General features: G+C 42.2%; 1 protein-coding gene across 1 annotated transcript; it reads left to right on the top strand.

Annotated features, from left to right (window-relative positions):
- Nucleotides 1-4,907: 4,907 nt before the first annotated feature.
- On the top strand, nt 4,908-13,026 carry abcb6a (ATP-binding cassette, sub-family B (MDR/TAP), member 6a). The gene is made up of 20 exons (XM_049570246.1): nt 4,908-5,218; nt 5,607-6,130; nt 6,917-7,057; nt 7,137-7,326; nt 7,464-7,556; nt 8,920-9,112; nt 9,208-9,329; nt 9,442-9,551; nt 9,646-9,711; nt 9,802-9,927; nt 10,024-10,100; nt 10,199-10,262; nt 10,348-10,433; nt 10,520-10,577; nt 10,660-10,764; nt 10,867-11,041; nt 11,263-11,375; nt 11,455-11,549; nt 11,634-11,702; nt 11,789-13,026. Exons 2-20 carry the CDS (start codon nt 5,615-5,617, stop codon nt 11,937-11,939), a joined length of 2,550 nt encoding a protein of 849 aa, XP_049426203.1. The 5' UTR covers nt 4,908-5,218; nt 5,607-5,614; the 3' UTR covers nt 11,940-13,026.
- The last annotated feature ends 276 nt before the right edge of the window (nt 13,027-13,302 follow it).

The raw sequence follows: 13,302 nt of genomic DNA, 5'->3' as shown, positions 1-13,302 counted from the left end.
TTTGTAGTCATTTTGTGTCTTGTCATTGTTTTGTGTCTTTGTAGTTGTTTTGTGTCTCTTTGTGGTCATTTTGTGTCTCTTTGTAGTGGTTTTGTGTCTCTTTGTAGTTGCTTTGTGTCTCTTTGAAGCCATTTTATATCTATGTAGTCCCTTTGTGTCTCTTCGTAGTCACTTTGTGTCTCTTTGTGCTCAGTTTGTGTCTCTTTGTAGTTGCTTTGTGTCTCTTTGTGGCTGCTTTGTGTCTCTTTGAAGCCATTTTATATCTCTGTAGTCCCTTTGTGTTTCTTTGTAGTCATTTTATGTCTCTTTGTGGTCAGTTTGTGTCTCTTTGTAGTTGCTTTGTGTCTCTTTGAAGCCGTTTTATATCTCTGTAGTCCCTTTGTGTCTCTTTGTAGTCATGTTATGTCTCTGTAGTCCCTTTGTGTCTTTTTGTAGTCATTTTATGTCTCTTTGTAGTCATTTTGTGTCTTTTTGTAGTTGTTTTGTGTCTCTTTGTAGTCATTTTGTGTCTCTTTGTAGTCACTTTGTGTCTCTTTGTAGTGGTTTTTTGTCTCTTTGTAGTCATGTTATGTCTCTGTAGTCCCTTTGTGTCTTTTTGTAGTTATTCTGTGTCTCTTTGTAGTTGCTTTGTGTCTCTTTGTAGTCATTTTGTGTCTCTTTGTAGTCACGTTGTGTCTCTTTGTGGTCAGTTTGTGTCTCTTTGTGGTTGCTTTGTGTCTCTTTGTGGCTGCTTTGTGTCTCTTTGTAGTCATTTTGTGTCTCTTCATAGTCACGTTGTGTCTCTTTGTGGTCAGTTTGTGTCTCTTTGTGGCTGCTTTGTGTCTCTTTGTAGTGATTTTGTGCCTCTTCGTAGTCACTTTGTGTCTCTTTATAGTGATTTTGTGTCTCTTCGTAGTCACTTTGTGTCTCTTTGTAGTGGTTTTGTGTCTCTTTGTAGTTGTTTTGTGTCTCTTTGTGGCTGCTTTGTGTCTCTGTAGTTATTCTGTGTCTCTTCGTAGTCACTTTGTCTCTTTGTAGTCAGTTTGTGTCTCTTTGTAGTCCCTTTGTGTCTCTTTGTGGTAATTTTGTGTCTTTTTGTAGTTGTTTTGTGTCTCTTTGTGGCTGCTTTGTGTCTCTGTAGTTATTCTGTGTCTCTTCGTAGTCACTTTGTCTCTTTGTGGTCAGTTTGTGTCTCTTTGTAGTTGCTTTGTGTCTCTTTGTAGTTGTTTTCTGTCTCTTTGTGGTCATTTTGTGTCTCTTTGTGGTCATTTTGTATGAGAGAATAAGAGCATCCCATCCTTTATTATCCCCTCACAGAAAATCTGTCCAGGTGTGGCGTAACTCAGCGGGAGAACTGCAGGTGGTCCGTTCACTCAAGTATATCACAGTGATGAAACAGGTGAATATGATTAAATGATGCATCCCTGGAAGTGAAGCAATGGTTTTAGAGGAGTACAGTGATTGGAAGGAGCAAAACATTTTATGAGGACAAACCTTCTCAAGTGTCGGGGAGACTCAGGGACTCATAGAACTTATTTTCAGTCAGATATCTTGAGGTGAGAGTTTAAGGGACCCCTATGAACTCAGCCATGCCAGCTGTTCCCTCGTCAGAATTTTGCCTACATTTGAAACATTGCTTACCCCTCTTCCCACAAGCTCTGCCAACATGGCTGGTACAAATCGATACCTTAGGTTGCCTAGTTTCACAAGATCCCACTGCCACCTTAGCCTCTCAAAAACTGTAATGTCCGCCTCCAATTATTTGCCATTGTATCCTCGCCTGTCTGGTAGCCATTCTGCCACACAACAGATCGTGGGCGACTTGAGTATCAAAGGTAGCAAAGGTCGTCTGCCATCGGTAAGAACACAAAGCTCAATCCTTCAGTGAATACTACATTCAGCAGGAGCGAGAGCTGTATTGATCGCCCTTAGCACTAATGAGATTGGACGTAGCATTCCCAACACCACCAGTATTCTTTTCTCACTAAATCAAGGGATTAGATTGGCATACACATCCGTCTTATCCCCGCCTGTTACCGTCCATATGTGTCAGGCGGCCTCAAGTGGACAAAGACGCATAAATGAGAATGAGAGAAAAGGTGGGATTGAATACGTGAAAAGACACACCTAAAGGACTTATAGGGCTCCGGCGGCGTCTGTGTGCCGAGGTAGAGACGCCCACAAAAGAGGAGAGAGATGAGGGTTGTGATGGGCAGGCCATCACATCCACTGGGAGACAAAGGAGCGGGGTGACAAGCAGCCGATGGACAGAAGGTCCATTTCCACTCGCACAAAAGAGCCGGGGAGATGAAGCAGATTAGCAGCTCTTTATGCCCATTGTGAAGGCTCTAAATGATAAGATTCCCCCCATTTTTTTCCATCCCAGCCTGTGTGTGTGTGCATGTGTGAGTGTAAGACACCACAAGCTCTTTTCTGTTTCACTCCATCAGGATACGCTTCTCATTTTTACTTCTTTCACATGCAGGTACATACACACACACACACACACACACACACACACACACACGTACACTTCTCCTGAGGAGTCTTTTATTCATCCTCACAGGAAAGACAAGCGCGACAGATGGCTTTTGAGTCACTTCCTGTCATTGCACTGAACCCTGTATTTACAGTACAATGGGAAAACTCTTACCTTGAACCCTCTCCTCACTTTAAGACGGTTCATTTTATGTTCACTTGACCTGACTGCATGTGTATACAGTCATGGAGGGTTTATTGTTGATACATGACTCAGTTGTATACGGTAGCTTCCTGCGATTATACCTTAGTATTTAGAGCCACCTACTGGTCATTATGTGCCATTGCATTCGCTCATTGTACCCCTACCTGGACTTTCTATAGGCAGATGCCTGAATGATGAGTATTGTATATAAAACAAAAGCTGAGATTTTGTACACTTCCCCAGTACTGGGGTGTTTTATTTTTGGGTTGAACTGTGAATAAGTGAGTTCTTTTTGCAATAAACTCAATTTAAATGGCATTTTTTGCTGGCACATCTAATAAAGTAGTTTCGACCTCTCTTTCTAAGTAGCTTTAGTCAACCTGATTAGATTTCTCCCTGGGGTAGCTTTGCTTTGAGGTAGCTTCCCTAACACTACATTTAATGGTATTCTACACTAATTTCAGAGGGAAAATTAAAGGTTTAACCAAAATATATGAGGTCAAATCTGAAGCTTTGTATTGATTAAACTACCCCTACTTCTGTATGTCTACATTTGGAATAATAAGGACATTCTCTACAAAAATAGGTAATCATTTCCTGGAAACCAGCTCAAAAATTATATCATATTTGTTCGTCAGCTGCTTTAATTGAATGGTAGACGATACAGCTATGTCGATTTTTTTAAAAAAATATCAAAGTCCTGTAACTGCCATGGCCATGGCCGCTTACTCACACTGTCACTTTATTTAATGCTGTGGTGGGTGGTTTGCTTTCCAACAGATCATCACAATAATAACAGAACAATTAGAGCTTTGTTCCACAAAGATATCATCACAGTTCATGACATGATCCCATTTAGGATTGGTATCATATGTAATGAATAAATGTACCTTGGTAAAAAGTGTTGTCCTTGCCTCTCAAGTATTTTCTTACCAACAAAATGAGAGATGTTACATTTAATTTCACGGGTTCTACTCATCAAAATTTCTCCTTCAGAGATATAAACATGACATTGAAGCCGAATGCTCAATTTGTCAAAATTCCATTGAAACTTTCAAAATTGTTTTGGAATTGTCCTCAAACAGAGACATTTCGGTCAGACATTCAAATGTTCAAAACCAGTCTTTCCTCTATTAAAAAATGAACTCAATGAATATGTACTATAGATACGGATGAAATATTCAAAGAACTCTAAAGCTTTGAGAACTGTGCTCTTTTATCCTCCTGAGACCCGAACGTTTCTTTGGTATTTTTAATGTCTCATAGCTGATTGGGATCAGTAGGACCTGATAAGTACAAAAAGTCCCACTGCCCTTCAACAAGTTGATTATAATTTCCAGATGTCCACAAACGAGTACTTCCTAATTAACAGTGCCTTAGCTTACTATAAAACCAAATTTGTTGCCATATCAAACTACAAACATTATTAGTCACGAATAGTTGTTGCAACCATAAAATTTGATCAGATTTTGTCCACTTTTGTGTCGGGATCAGCTGCAGACTGACTTTGCAGGGATGGCTGCCATCTTGTTCTTACATGGATTAGTGTATTTTGCTCTTACTACCACTACACGATACAAAAACATATCCACAAACAAGGGCGAATAAAGTATACGGTGCAGGAAACCAAAAATGTTATGTTCTAGTGGGAGGACGCACAGTCTGAGGAGGATATGATGTTGGAGCGGCGGCGTACAGTAGTTAAGATGAACCCCAGGGCACAGTATTATGTTGGTCCCTAGTGCCAGATTTTGTGTCAAAACAGGTATCGTACAGTAGTATCATCACATGATCCAATACAGACTTGGACAACATCAACATACATATTACGAATTATCAGTGCAAATCTGTATTTGACAGAAAACCAAATAAAATGAGAAATTATACATTAAATTGAAGGGTTTTCATGGCTTATAGTCTTTAGTTTCTATATATGAGCTTATAATTGTGTTAGCTTTGATTGCAACTGACTATTTCACAAAAGAAAAAAAAGGTAATGGATAATTACTGGAGATGCTAAGCTAAGCTAAGTTAAGATTTAGCCTTGTAGCTATTTTACCTCCCTGTCCTTTGGCTTTGTGTTGCTGCATATGTATGTATTTGTGTCTTTGTGTGTTATATGAATTGTTTTTGACACTGTTTTTCACAAATTAAATTTAATTTTAAAAAATGTCGCTCACTTCCGGTCCCCGTGACTCAGGACCGCTTCCTTCCGGTAGGAGGCGCTGCTTAGCGTCAGGCCGTGCAGTCAAACACTGTTGTGTAAAGCGTCGATTGCCGAGTCATGGATGGGTGTTGCTTAACACACACGCAGCAAGGACAGCAGCCGTGACGGCATGAGCACACACACTTATTGATCGTTGCGATGACAGACACCGGCTCTGTGTCCCACCTGTTGTTAAAGTCGTGTGTGTTAAAGTTGTGTGTCGCCGACTAAGCTAGCAAACAGCTAACGTTAGCATTGTTTTGCTAGCGCCTCTGGAGTACCCTCTGTTGCTGACAAGTGGAGTGTCTCATTGAGGTGACTGTGAAGTTGGCAGCGACCTAATAAGCCAGGTAAGGTGACTTTACAGTGAAAACAACGTGTTGCTTTATGTGTAGAGCTTCTGAAATACATGCTAACATGCTAATGTTGCTTTAGCTTCTCAATGGGAATGATGTTGGAGTGAATACTTGGGGTGAAAGTGTGTCTGTAAGCTGCTTGGTGCATTTTGGTGATGTGTGGCAAATGGGTGGTGTGGTGGTCGTTTATATCCAGCAGCTAAAGCAGGTAAACCATGAGTCAGCAACTGTAAGTGTCACTGAAGCTCCCAGCCTAATATAGCAGAGCAGAGCAGAGCAGCCCACAGACAGCAGGCACTTCTTTGTTTGGAGGATTTCATCCATTGTAACCTGTAACCTCTTGTTCTGTATCTATAATAAAATGATTTCCATCTCTCCCCAGCTGCAGCCATGCTGTTCATCCACAGCTACTGTGAAGCCAACTCCTCCATCTCCCACACCTGGGTGGATGAAGGCATCTCCCCCTGCTTCTACTTCACACTCGTCCCCACCATCCTGCTCACCATCGCCTTCTTCCTCGGCACCATCCACTGCATCTTCTATCAAAAATATGGCACAGCGATGGAGCCAAAGTTCATCCCACGCTCCCGCCTCTACGGTTTCCAGCTGGCTGTCTCCGTCCTTCTCCTGCTCCAGTTCCTTGGTGGGATGGTGTGGCGGGCTGCCAGCGGAGGAGAGCTCCCAGGCTATGTGGTGCTGTATGGCTGCTTCTCTGCGCTGGGCTGGGCTTGGGCTATAGCCCTGCTCAGGGTGGAGAGACGGAGGGCCTTGGTGATGGATCGGACACGAGGTCACAGCGTGGCGCTGCTGTTGTTCTGGGCTGTGGCTTTCTCGGCTGAAAACTTGGCGTTCACCTCCTGGTACAGTCCCCACTGGTGGTGGGGGCTGGAGAGCGACCAACAACAGGTGAGTGAGCATCAAAAGTCACATAAGATCCTTTTTTTCATATGCAGTGCTTCACTGTTGCCCTCTATACCAGCATGCAGTGTGTTTATGCACTTTATCTCCTCTGCAGTGTATTCAGCATTAAGTTTATTTATCTAATCTTGATCCTGTGAATGTTTTATAAAGTTGTTGATGTGTGCTTAAACGGCCTAATGGGCCAAAGGTTAGTTATGTATTAAAGATAGGTGTGTCTTTTGAGCCGCCTACCAGCCTGTCTCTGCAAGAACAACAGTGTGCCCGCATAGCGAGTCTGGAAAACATGCAAAACACCAATGTCAACGTGCGCATGACGACAGCCTTTTTTTTTTTTTTGCTGAGTCATGCCCCAGCCTGACTTTCAGATCCTGAAAGCTACGCTGGTAGCCAATAAGATTGCAAGACAAAATCTTGCCCCTCCCATGCTGAGTCAGCTGCAGTTGTTTAGCTTCCTGGCTGCATAGTTGTAAGCATGACTTGCCATTTATGTATTGTGTTGCAAATGCACCACTCTATCCTGTACTTTACTCAATTTGCTACTTAATTTTTTACAGTGAACACATGTTAAATGGAATGAACAAACTACTAGTTCTGTATTTTGGAGAGAATTTGCTTTTGAGCCCAGAAATGATATCTAAATATAAAAGAAATGGTATTAAAAAAACAAGTATGATCTTCAGTCTTAAGTTCCCCTAATCGTAACTTGTCTGATAATATATTTGATTTACTCAAAGGCTTGGATGTTGATGTTGATGCCTCTGAACCCCGTAGGTGCAGTTTGCCCTGTGGCTAATTCGCTACACTGGCACCGGGCTGCTCTTCTTTATTGGCCTCAAAGCTCCGGGGTTGCCACGGAGACCATACATACTTCTGATAAACGAAGATGAGCGGGATGTGGAGAACAGCGGACAGGTAGTTTCCCCGTGACACTTATTTGACATCTCAGACGTGACCTCTGTTCTGTGTTGAGTATCTGATTTCTCTGTCTCAGAGCCTGTTGGGCAGAACGGAAGCGAACCAGTCCACCTGGCAGGGTTTCAGGAAGAAAGTCCGCATGCTTGTTCCCTACATGTGGCCTCGGGGCAACATCCTCCTCCAGCTACTGGTCCTGTTCTGTTTGATGCTGCTAGGAGTTGAGAGAGCTATTAACGTCTTTGTACCCATTTACTACAAGAATATTGGTGAGCGCGAAATCCAACCTTTGAATGTTCATTTATTTCAGAGCTGCTTTTTTAATTAAATGGTTCTTTTCTGCAGTAACATTTCTGCCTCAAGCTAATAGTCTGTCTTCTTTCATTTGCCTTTGTCCCTCTCTCAGTGAATGAACTGACTGATGGCAGCAGCTGGCGCACTCTGTCTGCTACAGTGTGTATTTATGTCCTGCTCAAGTTCCTGCAGGGCGGCGGTGCAGGTAGGACCAACTCAAATCCCCTACAAGTCATATTGTACGTGGGTTTTCTGATTCTGTAATGGCCTGTCATGATAACTACTTTAATGGACGACATGTGGTCCCAGAAATTATCAACAGAAACAATATTATTGTCACTTTAAGGCTGCTTTATGCTACTGATACACACACAAAGTAAGTATAAAATCATACTATCTTTGTAGGAGCAGCCCAAAATTACTCTAGCTAGCAAAAACAAAACAAAGTGATGCCTCTTGCAACTCATAGACAATCTTAGTGGAGCCTCTGGAACACCGCAGTTACCTCAATAATCCAGCGATGTGACTGCCCAGTCAGCTGATGGGTCGGGTTCCAGGCGGTTTGCTTTGGTTTTGGTTTGGTTTGTAAGGGAACAACTATCCGGACAGTGCGTCTTCCAATCCAGAAGTGCAGCTGCAGGCTACCTGTAAGCTACGCTGTGTCATCTTTGAATTGTTTTTTTTTTATTATGCCTTATACATGGGCCACACGTCACTGTCGAACCAGGCGGGCGTGTAGTTCCTGCAAAATCTCAAGAACGCCTTGAGGGAATTTCTTCAAATTTGGCACAAACGCCTACATGGAATCAACAATGAACTGATTAGATTTATTGTGCTCAAAAGTCAAAGGTCAGAGTCACTGTGATCTTGTCCATCTACTTGTCATGAACATGATATCTGAAGAACACAAAGGAATTTCTTTAAATTTGGCACAAACGTCTACATGGAATCAACAATGACCTGATTAGATTTATTGTGCTTAAAAGTCAAAGTCACGGTGATCTTGTCCATCTCATTCTCATGAATAAGATATCTCAAGAACTCAAGGGAATTTCTTCAAATTTGGCACGAATGTCTACATAGAATCAACAATGAACTGACAGATATGGCGCCTAGGTTAGAGGTCAAGGTCACTGCGACCTTGCGTCTGTGTCATTCTCATGAAGGTGATATCGCACCAAGGCCTTGGGAAAATTTTCCTCAAATTTGGCACTAAGGTCCACTAGGATGAACTGATTAGAATTTGGTGGTCAAACGTCAAGGTCACTGTGACCTCAAAAAACATGTTTTTGGCCATATCTAAAAGATTCATATCCAAATTGAGACAATTTCACACAAAGTGATAAAGTGATGACATTTTATATCCAAAAGGTCAAAGGTCAACTTCACTTTGACATCTTAATATCCTGCAAAGACACTTTTCTGGCCACTACGCAATGACATAACTCAGGAACAGAGGGGGAGCCATTTGGTCAGATTCTGAGAGGTCAGCTAAATGATCCAGATCATGTCCATATATATTATGGTAAGTCGATATCCTATTTATTGTTATCTCCTCCTCTTCCCAGGTTCCTCTGGTTTTGTCAGCAACATGCGCTCCTTCCTGTGGATCAAGGTGCAGCAGTTCACCAACCGCGTGGTTCAAGTGCGTCTCTTCGCCCACTTGCACTCCCTCTCCCTACGCTGGCATCTGGGCCGCAAAACTGGCGATGTGCTGCGAAGCATCGACCGCGGCACCTCCTCCATCAACAGCCTGCTCAGGTAAGATGGCACTGGATCGGCACGGTTTTCCTCTGGACCTGTATTCTTTCCTAAAATTGTATTTGGACTCAATTCTTGTTTTATTTCCCCTACAGCTATATAGTGTTCAGCATCTTGCCAACCATTGCTGATATCATCATTTCTATCATCTACTTCATCACTTATTTCAACGCCTGGTTCGGCCTCATTGTCTTCGTCTGCATGACCCTGTACCTCAGTAAGTAGTCACCACAGCTATCATTCGATATCATACAACAACGTGATTAGTTTAGTCGAACATACCCCATATAACTGTTCAGATTTACCCCTAAAGATTCCTTTTCCACCAGCTCTGACCATCATTATCACCGAATGGAGAACCAAGTACAGACGAGACATGAATCAGCAGGACAACAACGCCAAGTCCAAGGCCGTGGACTCCTTGTTAAACTTTGAGACGGTACATCAAACATTTTGATTCATTGGAAGTTGAATCATTCCGAAATGTCAAATTTTGTTTCACTATTTTCCTCCTTATTCTCTCAATTCAACAGGTAAAATACTATAATGCAGAGAGCTATGAGGTCAGCCGTTTTGAGGACGCCATCTTAAAATATCAGGTAAGTCAGAGGTATTCGGACAAGTGTCCATTTTGGCCCTCAAGTGGGTTGATTAGATGGTGTTTTGTTAACACCAATTATTGTTTTTAGGTGTCAGAGTGGAAGACCCAGGCGTCCCTGGCATTCCTCAACCAAACACAGAATGTCGTCATTGGGTCAGGCCTGCTGGCCGGTTCTCTCCTCTGCGCCTATTTTGTGACGGAGGGAAAGTTTCAGGTATTGTATGTTTTCCTGATCAAACTGTGACGAATAAAAATGCTAGTTTGAACTCTTGCATTCAGTTTGACACTGATAAAACTCCTCTTATTCTAGGTTGGAGATTTCGTCCTCTTTGGTACCTACATCATCCAGTTGTACACCCCCCTCAACTGGTTCGGAACCTACTACAGGTAAAAAGAGGCGGCTTCAAATGCATCGTGGTCGACTCAAGCGCAGTAAAGATCGGTCTGTGTTTAAGGCTCTGACTCTGTTTTTCTTTTTGCTGCAGAATGATCCAGAATTCTTTCATTGACATGGAAAGCATGTTCAAACTTTTTGAAGAGGATGAGGAGGTACTTTTGAAACTGGTTATTCTTGCTTAAAGCCCTGTATCGTGATCCATTTTTTAATCTTCTCTGTGTTTGTTCTCTGGCGCAGGTGAAAGACGAAGTAAACGCAGGGAGTCTTCTCTACAGAGAGGGGAAAGTGGAGTTTGAGAACGTCTACTTCAGCTACACAAATGGGTTGGTTCACATTTGATTTGACTGTCTGTTAACACCCATGTGTATTTTACAAGCACCAGTTCGTGAATGTCCCCACTGTTTTACAGGAAGGAGATTCTCAAGGATATTTCCTTCACTGTTCTTCCCGGACAGACGGTTGCCCTGGTAAGGAACAACTTCCATTCGTACAGCTGAAGTGCCTGTGCTGTGTTTGGACTGTGCTGTAATGTCCTCTTAATCTCCCCAGGTGGGACCATCAGGCTCGGGGAAGAGCACCATTATGCGACTCCTCTTCCGTTTCTATGATGTTCAGGGAGGCTGCATAAGCATCGATGGGCAGGATATATCGAAAGTACGAGTACATAGAGACATAATTCCAAGTCCAATTGAGCATAAAGTGATAAAAGCATAGTACATATTTGCGAATTACTACGACTTCATTGTCTTTGCTCAGGTGAAGCAGAGGTCTCTGCGAGCGCACATCGGCGTGGTTCCCCAGGATACTGTGCTCTTCAATGACACCATTCGAGATAACATCCGCTACGGCCGCATCTCTGCTACTGACCGGGAGGTGGAGGAGGCTGCTTTGGCTGCGGACATACACGACAAAATCATGACTTTCCCTGAAGGTAACCTTTAGGTCAGGGTTTCTCAATGGGTGTGCTGTGGCCGATGATTCGTCACTACTACCCACTTGAGGGTCCATCTTGGGCCCACGTGACTTTTTCCCATAGACTTACATTGGGATAGCGACATCTTTAAATCAATGGATACATTCAGTTCAAAGAAATGAGTTACAAAAGGTTAAGAACCCCGGCTTTACACACCCACCTGCGTTTCTCTCTGGCAGGATATGACACTCAGGTGGGGGAACGAGGTCTGAAGCTGAGTGGAGGCGAGAAGCAAAGGGTGGCTATAGCCAGAACAATCCTCAAAGCACCGCAGATCATCCTGCTGGACGAGGTGAGATTACAAAAAGGAAAACATTACCACATTGTTATTGCTGTTATTTCCAGTTGTAACGAATAATGTGTCTCGACAGGCCACGTCTGCACTGGACACGCAGACAGAACGCAACATCCAGGCCTCACTGGCGAAAGTCTGTGCCAACCGTACGACAGTTGTCGTAGCTCACAGGTAAGAGAAGCACGTGCTGTCTTTCGTTCTTCTATTTCCCTTGTTTCAGTGGAGTTATGTGAATGTCTTGTTTTCATACAAAAGGTTGTCCACCATAATCGGAGCAGACCAGATCCTGGTTATCAGTGACGGCCGGATTGCCGAGAGAGGAAGGTAAGTGTGACCTGTTTTCCTGGTTGTCTTACTGACAATCCCCTTTTTCATTTAACTCAAAGTGACTCACTTTCTCTCCATCCAAGGCACGAGGAGTTGCTGGACAAGGGAGGCTTGTATGCAGACATGTGGATGAAGCAGCAGCAGGCCCAGGACTCCGATTCCTCATCAGATACTGAAGCCAAAGACCGCAAGTCGGAGAAACTGCAGCCGCCGTCGACCTCGTCAGGACACTAGGCAACTGAATGTATCTCTCTTTTTTTGTTTGTTTAGTTTTAAAAGAGAACGCTATGTTTTTTTTAGTGTAGTCAAACTGAATGTGTGACGGCAGGTCATGGAGGAAAGGGAAGGTGCCTTTAACCAAATAAGGAAGTGTTAATCTGGTGGTTTTAGCTGTAATTATGGGCAGTGTTTTTATTCAGGGACGGAGCAAAAAAATCGAAGTATCATCACATCTAAAAGCAGACACTGGCATTTCTTCTTTTTTTTTAATTTAAAACCTTCATTATGAGGTTGACACCCTGAGTGAAGTTTTGAGCACCTGAACTTGATTTGAGGATATTTTTAAAAGCACTCCTGCGACTTTTTAAATGTTGTCTTTATTTTTCATGTTAAGAATTTGACTTTTTGTGCTGTCTTGTAATATTCTGACATTGAAAAAATTATTTAAAGACATAAACGAGAGCTGCAAAAAAATGAGTTGTCCACTACATAATATCAGTTAGTATAAAAGCTGTCAGGGATTTTATTCAGCTTTGTTTTGTTTTTTTATTTTTTTGTCGTCTGTTTTTGACCTTTGCTGTTATTTAAAGTGATATATTTTAAATGTGTAAAGCTCTGTATACTTTCAATCACTAAGGTAAAGCAGGGTGTGCTGCTTATTTGATTATTGTCTGCTCAGTTTTCATCACGGGTTAATGAATACACCAGATGTCATTTGATTTGTCTTTCAATGTAGGCTGACTTATTTACATGTAAAGCGATAGTATACATTTCTGCCTGTGATTGCCAAACATTTTTACTTTGTACATGGAGCCGAGTTATCAGTTATATCTGCTTTTATTGCACTACAAAGTTCAAGTATGTTCCTTAAAAACAAAAAAAACATACATCAAATAAAATACCCCATGCAGTAATAATACACAGTTATTCCCACTTAATGCTATTTATATATAGTTATATACACAATTTCTGAATCAAGAATATGGAATAATTTCATTTTTTATATCTACCTCACAAAAGGTATTGCTCGTGATTATTACATTTTGTAAATATTCTGTTTTGTCTTGTACATATGAAAAATAAAAGGGTTTTTTTTTTCCCCATAAGTTCTTGTCAAAAATCATTACCAGTTCCTACTGACTTGGCACACCACCAGTTTGGAGAAGCAGACTGGAAAACTGACAGGGAAGCTATAAGCAATGTACTGCTGTGGATGGGGCTGGCAACAAAATGGATTTTCGGCACCTAAAAAAAGTCCCACTTAAAAATATTGCAAGCAGTTTAAGTGTATCTTAAACTGAGAGTATTTCCACCGCTTTACTTTAATGTCAGACAGTGATTTCCAATGGGAAAATGAAGCGGTTGCGTCGCTCTCTTC

The sequence above is a fragment of the Epinephelus fuscoguttatus genome, linkage group LG24, assembly GCF_011397635.1.
Source record: "Epinephelus fuscoguttatus linkage group LG24, E.fuscoguttatus.final_Chr_v1".
Lineage (NCBI taxonomy): Eukaryota > Metazoa > Chordata > Actinopteri > Perciformes > Serranidae > Epinephelus > Epinephelus fuscoguttatus.
This window is presented reverse-complemented; position numbering and strand designations above follow the sequence as displayed.